General features: G+C 29.9%; 1 protein-coding gene across 1 annotated transcript; it reads right to left on the bottom strand.

Moving 5' to 3' along the window:
• Positions 1–4790: 4790 nt before the first annotated feature.
• Positions 4791–7454, bottom strand: LOC139853335 (bet1-like SNARE 1-2). The gene is made up of 6 exons (XM_071842711.1): positions 7276–7454; positions 6531–6687; positions 6129–6185; positions 5970–6029; positions 5510–5595; positions 4791–5280 (listed from the first exon to the last, which is right to left on the bottom strand). The coding sequence occupies exons 1-6, from the start codon at positions 7287–7289 to the stop codon at positions 5259–5261; spliced, it is 396 nt and encodes a 131-aa protein (XP_071698812.1). The 5' UTR covers positions 7290–7454; the 3' UTR covers positions 4791–5258.
• Between the last annotated feature and the right edge of the window lie 3274 nt (positions 7455–10728).

Below are 10728 nucleotides of genomic sequence, written 5' to 3'. Positions count from 1 at the left end.
TTATAAATCTCACCATGTACAATACAAGTTGAGTTTTATTCGTGCCTACATAAGTTTTTTATGATATAATCACAATATCGGAATAGTATTATATATTATATAAACAATTATGGTAACAGGAATATTAGGCCATTCTCAACGAGCATATCACTCTCGTCGCCCAATAACCCGCCCTCAAGGGATTTGATGGCATTGCTATTAACCTGGTCGCCCTCACGAAATTACTGCTTCATTTCGTCTTGTTTAAACAAAATTGAGGGTGAGTTTTTAGAATGTAATTTGAAAAAAAAAAAAAGCCAACGAATACTTCATTAATTTTAATTTTTCATATACTACATATATATTTAACCACATTTCATACTAAACACACAAACTCAGTTCATTTTAACTCCGATTTTCTCCTTTCCAACAAACAAAATGGTACAAAAAACAAACAAAAATCAAAACTAATCGACAACCCGACTTCTCAAGCTACGTATATGTTCCCCATTTGCTCGAAACAGACAATTATTCGCCGCTAACCGGGTCATCTTCCTACCCACTCACACCTCTCGATTTTGCGGCGTATCAAACTCCTTATATTCCAACCCATTCACAACAACAACTTTCATTCATCCCGAATCGCAACTATCAAACTCCTTATATTCCAACTCTAACCAAAGACAAAGACGATGACAATGATGATGTTGAAGCAGTTAATGAAAATATTTTTAGCTTAAATAATTTTGTTATTATTTGTTTTATAAAAATTAAATAAAAATAATTAAAAGGGGTGAGGAAGTATGTAATGGTTGAGATTGTTTAGTTCTGGCTCTGAGTTAGTTATGGTGAGAAATTGCTGATGTGGCGCTAATGTGATAATTAGTCCCGGTGAGGAGGTATATTATGGTTAGGGTTGACAATGGATTGGATATGAATCGGGTACCCCTATATCCATATCCATATCAATTTAATTTTTAAAATTCATATCCATATCCATTTAAATATAATTCATCCATCCATATCCATATCCATTTTGAATTAAGGGGTTATCGAGTATCCGTTAGATGTTAAGTTTTTCTAAAAATATTCATATTATGAAATGAAATCAATAAAATATTTTTAACAAAGATGTGTAATATATGTAAAATATATGAATTTAATAGTATTTACATAGTTGTATCTTCACTATCTATATTTTTGACAACATTTTAATAGTTTATAGTGTAAACACATAAAGATATTTAATTATATATGTATATATATTTAAGTAAATATGTATATATTTATATGTATGGGGTCATGTTCAAACGAGAACCACAAAAAGAGCGAAAACTGTGAGAACCTTTTAATTTATAGTTTTTATGCATTTAAATGTAACAAATTACATGCAATGTTAATTAATGCTCATATTATTAACAAACATATGTTTATTATCACAAATTACATGTTAAATCGTTAATTATGTGAAATGTTCACATGTTACATAGAGAAATATGCACTTGTGAACGGAAAACTATATACTTGATTACATAGCTAACATTTAAGTTTTTTCAAACTATTTTGTGATCATTCTTACTCTCCGTCAACAATGATGGGTGATTCAATCTACTCACATGTGAAAATCTTTGTAAATTAATAGTTCTCGCAGTTCTCGTCTTTTTTGTGGTTCTCGTTTGAACTTTTGATTATATATATATATATATATATATATATATATATATATATATATATATATATATATATATATATATATATATATATATATATATATATATATATATATTGCGTGGTAAATTAATATATCAATGGATGATAAATTATTATCCATACTCGATCCACTCATTTTTCACATTATCCATATTCATATTCATTTATCAACCGTTTAAATTATTCATATGCGTTTAAATGGATCGAAACGAATGAATATCCAATGAATTGGACATCCATTGTCATCACTAAATTCATGTTGGAAGTGGCTTTAAGTAAATTTTAAAAATTGAATCATATAGGTGATAAATGACTTCTTGTAAAAATACATTAAGAATAAGAATATATAAAAATAAATAATAAATAATGGAAAGGGAAAGAATGAGTAAGTGATGTTTGAGAAGAAGAAAAGAAACAAAAGATTGGATCTAAAAATAGACAAGATTTAGTAAAAGACTAGCGGCCAATCAGATGAAACCTTTGGTTACCATCAATGGGTGATGTGTCTTTTAAGATCATCATCTCTTCAACTCAGAATTACCCGCAGTATACAACCATGCATGTTATACGTTATATACATATACATATAGGAGTACATACATATCAACAACCTTAGAGCACCTAAAGCCCAAATTTTATAAAGCTGCATACGTTGTTCCCTATTACAGTAATATAATCAATTAATACACCCGACTATGAATATATAGCAATATATCAATACCAAGATATAAATTTTTGACATGTAAAAGCTAATCTTTCACCTTTTTGACTAATAGTGCTTATCTTTTAGTGATCATAATTCATAATTAAAATTAATTATTTGAAATTAGTTTAGTTTTAACTTTTAAGCAAGTCTAAGGCATGTATGATGTACCTGAAATGCTCATTTTTCAAACAATTACAAAGATATCTAACTTAATTTTTAGATTTGTACTTGGATCAATTTTTGTGAAGTCAATGGCTCAAACCCAACTCACCTGTCAGTCACAATCGGCCAATCTCATTTTACACGTGTCAAACCTTGATTGATAGTAACATGACTCACAACTTTATTATTTACGGAGTATTTTTTTATTTTATTATACCAAGTATATAAAATTAAAATATGTAAAATAATAATTATATTTAATTAAACCCAGGGTAAATGATAATGATATCTAGTAAAATGATAATTATATTTAATTTGAACCATCACAAAATAGTCCAGTGATCTTGGTCCTGAGTTCCTTGCAAAAACGAATATTTTGTGGTGGTTAGAGAAAGGTTAGAAATAATCCTACTAGACAGGGAAAACTTTGTACCTTTTCAGGGTAAAATACTATTGTACCCGCTCTTGTGGCCTAGTGGTACACACAACGCCTTGTGTGCTGGATGAGGTGAGAGGTCTCAAGTTCGAGTCTCCTCCCTTAAAACATTCCATGGAACTTACCAGATTTATAGAGTGACTACGGGGAGGTTTTACTAACCCGTATTCCATAATTTTGGCCTGTTCTGTCTGCCTCTCGGAATGGTTTAGAGATCGAATCCCAGTAATGTGATTCGTGTTTACGCCCAAAAACGCGTATGTGCGTGGTAAATGATCGAGTAGTGGGTTATTTCCCCGTTAGTGATTTAAAATACTTGCTTTTAAAAAAATAAGAAAATACTAATATTAATCACTTACGTTTAGTTGTTGACTTTTTAGCGGCGGTAGTTGAATTTACAATACTTTAATGCATGTTAACGATAGCCCTAAAGACTGCTATTCTATTCGTAAATTCCTAAAAATTAATTAATATTCTAAAATTAATTAATAAATATTCCTTACAAATTAACACGTTTTTTTTTAATAAAAAGAGACTATTTGCATATATATATCAAAATATATGGGCTACAATGTTTAAATAAGTCACGGTAGTTGTACCTTCTGCCAAACTAATCAAAATACAGGCCTTTATCAAGGCCCAAAATAAATGGGCACTATATGAAATCGGTATCTTTGTATTTTAAATATTAATATAGGTGATGTTTGGTTTTTAAAAGATTTTTATCTCATGATCTATAAATCACATTTGTAGAGAAGATGTCGTTTGAAATAAGCTGGACATTAAAGATGTTTTTTTTTCTGCATCAGCGAGAAACATATTTTTAAAAGTGTTTTTGGTAAAACTTAATGATTTAACGCTGAATGGTTCAAAATTTGAATGATTCAAAAACAATTTTTTTGAATAAACTTGATTCTGAATGACAATAAATTATTTGATAATCATTTTCAATTGACGATATTAATTAGTAAAATTACTCTATTAACATGTAACATGAATGAAAAATTCAATATACTCGTTTGTTAAGTGTTCTTGATATGTTTTGAGGAGGATATTAAAAAAAAAAAAAAATGAAGTGCTTAGTGGTTAAAAAGTGTTTTTTCTCTGAATGGTTCAACACTGAATGCTGAAATCCATATAGCAAGATATATCATTCAGATGTCAAAAAGAAACACACCGAATGCTGAATGGTTCAACATTCAGCTCGAACCATTCAGTTAAGAGCAAGGTTGTAAAAGTCGCGAGTCGGGGACGCATCGGTCGAGACCTAAAAAGGACGCGTCGGCCGAGTCGGGGACGCATCGGGGACGCATCGGTCGTTGACCAACGTTGACTTTATTAATAATTTCTTAAATATATATTTATATATGTATAAAATAGTTGATTATGTACCATAAATTTCTTAAATAAGAACTTGAATTTAAATACAATCAAACTTCAAACTCAATTAATGTTACCGAGTACATAATCAGTAAGAACACGGAGAAAATAGCGGCCCAAAAAATAAAAACAAACACTAATTTTAAAACATATCACATCTTGACGAAAATTTGACAGATTTTGACCGTTTTTTGACCAACTTTGACCGTTTTTGACAGACTTTGACCGAACTTTTAGCTTTGACCGTCTTTTGAGTCGTTTTCAGAAAAACGGGACGGAGAACTCAAAAAAACGACGCATCGGCCGACGCGTCGGCCAAGTCGGCCGACTTTTACAACACTGGTTAAGAGGTAAACAAATGCACCCTAAGTCTACATATGCACAGACAAAAGAAGACAATATTTTATTCATGTATTCAGAAAAACAAACACTATACAGTAAAAACATTTGCGAACGTGCAACCAAAAACCCCAATAATGTCTGCAAAATGAAAAACAAACAACGCCATTATCTTCCAAAAAAGAGACAATCATACTCGTACTGAGCCAGGATCAAAATATTCTTATTCTTTTGCCTATGATTTGGCCCGTGGCGACGCTTTTCTTCTTAAGTTGATCAGTGGTTGTTGATATTTTATATTTAATTAGTTTAAAACCATCGTGTACAAATACAAACATGGTACTAGTTTTATAAGATTTGAACTATCTATCTTGTATTACAATGCATACAATTGGCAGGTATTTAATAAAATTTTCAAAGTAAAAGAAACAATTGTGACAATGTGAATGAACACAATATTATGTTCATCCCCGGCATTTACAAAATCAGGAGAAGTATGCCGCTCTCAGTTACATATTGTGCTGTCAAGTTCCTGTATCTACTTAACTACTTTTTAACCATGAGGAACCTGAAAACAAAAAAATAATAGCAGTTCATTATCAAGTTTATCGATCTATTAGAACGATTTCGAAGTGAACCTATGCATTATTATCTTTTTGAATTCTTTTCAGGTTTATACAATTTCCTGGGATTTGAATGTGGTGCCACATGAGAATACAGGACAAAATAATCGGATAAAGGCTGAATAATAGGTGGGGTTCAGATGTGTTGCACATTTAATAGAAGTAAATCCGTACCTGAACAAGTAGTATATGATGCCGAAAGACAGGACAAAATATGCCACAAGCTTACATGTTCTCCGACTATATTTCTTCTCAAATACCTAAATGATCGAAATTCACTTTCAGTAGGTGTAGAAGTAGCATATACAGAAACGAAAGATGGCCTAAATATAGTGTAAAATACATACCAACATGCTATGACAATTGAAAAGCAAGAGAAACATGTAAAGGGAATATGGCCTTTATATAATTTCATTCATTCTATTCTCTATAATTACTGTTTATGTGCTCTAGGTATTTTGAACAAATGGCCGAAAGGCAATTTTTTGAGTTAACACGAGAAACTGGCCAACACTCGTTATCTATTCTATGGTGATGGTGATTATTTAAACTGTTGACTGTTATATAATATTAGAAGACATTAACGAATATTTTGACCCTACAGAAAAATTACTGGAAAGGATCTAAACTTTACCATCTTGAACCGATCCATAGTTCCTGACATAATCCCCCTTGTGGAATCCATCCCGTTGCCCTGTTACATAATGACCGTAAGAGTACAATCAAATGCACAAAACTGGTATATAACGTAAACAACAGTTTATATAGAAATGAAATATGTATGGTAGCTTACCATTTTGTCCAGCATTCGATTATGACTCTGCACCTCCTCATGTATGTCACCAGTCAACTGTCAATGTCAATTATCAATTAATTTTCCTTAAATTATCAGAGTAGATTGGCATCCAACATTTGTTTGTGTTTTACATTCCTGTTGTATTATTGGTCTTACATGTTTAATCCTGTATCCATAAGTTCAGTGTTTCTCTACATGAGGATCGATAGACAACCAGAAGAAATTGTTGCAAACATAATATACTAGACCTAACTGATTACATTGTAACTGGGTAAATTTACTTTTTATCACTTAAAATCATGGTACTAAGTAACTAAGCTACTGATACAGATTCACTTACTTGCAGAACTAGCAAGTCACCTTTTCCCTAGAAAATAATAATTAAATTGAAAAACTTACTCTCTTTAGAAAAACAACTCTGTCTTGCAAGCTATTTATAGATTTTTCATTTTCGAGCTCATCAATATCACGAGAATATGAAGAAGAAGCCCTGAGACCACCCTCCTCAATGCCATCAAGGTTATCAAATAGAGAGTTTCTTGATGCACGATTGTCCCTGGATTATACATACATATATACATTAAACCATGAAGAAGAGCTAAAAATGGCGTGAAGTAACTTAAACCTTCAGTCAACATATAACTTAAATCACCACTACTGCACACTCATCAGAAATAGTAAAAGAAGCTTAATATCACCCATGAACCGAAGGCTCACAGTTATTACATAATCATCAATTCGTCTTCGTTTTTTTTTTTTTTTTTTTGTAAAGCAGTTCAGCACCACACTCATAGCCTTCTCCAATAATATCAGTTACTCGGTTGTTTTCCTTAAAATTAGGCAACATAAATGATCTTAAAGGTGCAATTAACATTCAACAACCAAGTTCTCCGATTCCATTACTCAAACAACACACAAAAAAACGCAAATACATAACTTTTGCGAAGCGATTACGTATATCGATTTAACAACTTCGTTTTATTACAACTACATCAGCATTGTTGAAGTCATTTATTTCAAAATTAATTCTCCACAAACAAAAAATCAAATTCAGATAAAAGTTACATACATTGCAAATAACTAACAGACTACGATTAATTGATAAGCGAATTACGAATTATAGAGATTAAATTAGAGTTAGGACCTTCGATAGCTCATTTGTATCTGATTCACCGAGAACTTTGCATAAAATGTACGGAGTAATAATAATAAATGAAATCCTGTGACTGAATGTTAGAGTTTATTTGATTAGATCCAGCAACTTTCAGTTTGACGTGTGAACATCAAACGGAATAGTTACAGGAAAATTTTGAGGGTTTTTGCTCCCCTTCACGTTCAGGTTATTTAATTTAATTTATTTTATTTTATAGTTCTAAAAAAAAATACATTAATTGATTAATCATAAATAAATATAAATAATAAATAAATTATATTTATATACGGAGTAAAAAAACTTACAATAAAATAAATAAAAAATTACGCCCTTGGTCACTCATTTTGTCAAATATTTCACATTAGCCACTAATTTTTATTTTGAACGCGGTTGATCACTCAACTATGTCTATGATTTCGTGGTTGGTCACTTGGTCCGATAAATGTTAAACTATTTCTTTAAAGTTGATCACGTGCATTGCACATGAGGGTATTATGATCATTTCAGTATTCTTTTTCAATTTAACTAATCTTCTTCTCACTATTCTTTACAAATTTGTATGAGGTTGTATATATACTATACATCCAACATTTACAAATACATATGTTAATTTGGTTCTTCACCAAACCCAAATTTAAAAGAAAAAACGCCTAATAAATTCTTTAACAAACCCATATCTCATAATTAAGTCATTTTGTGTTTAGAGAGGGACTCGCTATTTAAACCCACGGCCAAAACGCACGGATCTGCAAACGCCTTTGATCTCGCCGGATATAAGTGGATTGACGAACGGGTTTCTTAGATCTGGTAGAGAAAATGAACGAGTTTTACAAACGGAAAGTGTTTGTGTTTGGATTGACGAACGGTTTAGCACATAAAGGCAATGTTGCAAAAAACCCGATTACTCGCCGATTAATCTCCGATTAATCATTTTTAAGAGCAATCTGTTTCGATTTTCAAAAATCCGTTTAATTAAAAGGTCAACGTCAATTAATGGGTCAAAATCGAATTTTGTAATCAAAGTTGGTCAAAGTAAAAAATGATTAACATTTTAACATGAATTTACACTTGAACTTTATAGTTTTTGAGGAAAATGAATAATTTTAGACAATTATGTTGAAGTTTATTTTTATATTAATGCTTTTTTCTATATTTACACATATAATTTTTGAAATTTAATATTTAAATGTATACGGTATAATCCGATTAATCCCAGTTTAATCCCCGAATTACCGATTAATCCTTCTAAAGTCCCGACCGATTAATCCCCGAATAGCGAATTTTGCAACCTTGCATAAAGGGTTTGCTTCCTGTTAAAGAAAAATAAAATGGTGTGGGATACAACGGCTACGGAGGCGGTGGTTTGCAATTAGGTTTTATCTTTAGCTTTGTTAAAATTTTTTACATAGATGTTTCAAATCGTGAGTTTGTATATGTGTTTAGATCTATATGTATTATGTGACGATCCGGGAATTTCCGACTAAATTTAAACTTGATCTTTATACGTTTTCCGACACGATAAGCAAAGTCTATAATGTTGAGTCTCGAAAACTTTGAAACTATGTTCATGTGTTCAATTACCTTTTGACTATCCCCGACGATTCACGAACAACTGTTTATAATTAAATGTGTGTGTGTGTGTATATATATATAAATATTAAATATTCAGTCAATTATATGATTGATGGATATGAGATAATAAAGGGTAATATATTATATGTAACTACAAATTAAAGTAAAAATTTCAATGTTAATATGATTACCATTATTTCAGTATTATTATTAATATTAGTATCATTATTGTTATTATAAAGTATATATAGATATACATACGAAATTTGATAAATATAAATTAATATACTATTATTATTATTATTAACATTATTATTATCAATGATATTAATACTATTATAACTAAAAATAGTATTAGTATCACTAATAAATTTACTATTACCATTTATATTATTATTATCATTATTAGTAAATAAAATCATTATTATTGTTAGTATTAATAACATCATATTGTTATTCTTCATTCATCATCACTAGTCTTTATTAGTAATATTATTAGTAATATTATTATTAGTATTATTAATATTAGTAATATTAATATATTAGTTAATAATTAAAAGCAAGAATTATATATATATATATATATATATATATATATATATATATAATTGGTAAATATAAATACAGTTTTAACTAAGTACATAAACATTCACTGAATATAGATAATCTATATAAATAAATACAAATATAGATACAAAGATATACAAATTACAGATATAGTTATATTAAAGACATATATATGGTACAGATACATAAATATGTACGCATATATAAATACAGATATTATATATGATTCTGTTTTCAGTCCTTTTCAAGGCTGCAGAGGATTGGTACTCTTTGTCTTCAAAAAGTTTCCTATCATTAACTATAGTACAAATCAGTTACACATCAATTTGTCTTTTATTTTCTTTCCTGACTTTTGAGCCTGCTTGTCGACACCATTGCCATAAATCCAACAAATTATTCTATGCTATGAAGAACTTATTCCATTCCTCATTATCATATTTAAATATCGATCACACCTGCTGCTAAACTGTCTGCCTGGTTCGAGAAAAATAAAACAACCACATCGAACTGTACCTGCTGCTATTCTCTTGAGTCAAAGCAAGAACCAAATAATATAAATAAACACCATCCTACAACCACATCGAACTGCACCTGCTGCTTCTATTCGTTATTGAGATTCGACAACACTGCAGATTGGTTCTTGACTGTTAAGAATACAAAACCAAAATCAAACCACAATCACCATCATATTTAACTGCTGCTAAAACTCAAAGTCTACTACTGTAAGTACTACCGATTTACAGCTACAACTAAATTTGTTTATCATATTCCTGACAAGAGAACTCATTTTCACATTCGTTTTATAATCACAACCACAATTTTACTACCTCTATTGAACACAACTATATGTATTATTATTTTCTAATTTATTCGATCAAAACACACAAATAGATTACATCATAATAAATCTGAATGAACTGATTTAAAAACTCTCGATGAACGCTGATAACAAATATATATATATATATATATATATATATATATATATATATATATATATATATATATATATATATATATATATATATATATATATATATATATATATATATATAAAAATAAAACAAATTACTATTTCGGTTCTCTGCTATTACTCAATAAATGATGCAATACCTGTAATTAACCGCTACTGTGGTTAATGAAGTCTTCTTATTTGAACCAACACCAGCTATTGCTTCGATTTTCGGTTTCTGATCTCTATAATGGATCGATGATGATAATCACCGACAACAATTAAATCGATAACGATGATGAAGACTGATAGAGATATTGAATGATAATGATGATGATGAATTGGTAGCCTGT

This window comes from Rutidosis leptorrhynchoides, chromosome 6 (genome assembly GCF_046630445.1).
Source record: "Rutidosis leptorrhynchoides isolate AG116_Rl617_1_P2 chromosome 6, CSIRO_AGI_Rlap_v1, whole genome shotgun sequence".
In the NCBI taxonomy this organism is placed as follows: Eukaryota; Viridiplantae; Streptophyta; class Magnoliopsida; order Asterales; family Asteraceae; genus Rutidosis; species Rutidosis leptorrhynchoides.
This window is presented reverse-complemented; position numbering and strand designations above follow the sequence as displayed.

What these genes read in the sequence shown, in the direction of transcription:
- LOC139853335 (XM_071842711.1), bottom strand. An exon ending in CTATGGATCGGTTCAAGATG is followed by an intron (nt 5,596 to 5,969) that starts GTAAAGTTTAGA and finishes TCGATCATTTAG; the next exon opens with GTATTTGAGAAGAAATATAG. An exon ending in ATCATATACTACTTGTTCAG is followed by an intron (nt 5,281 to 5,509) that starts GTACGGATTTAC and finishes TTTTGTTTTCAG; the next exon opens with GTTCCTCATGGTTAAAAAGT.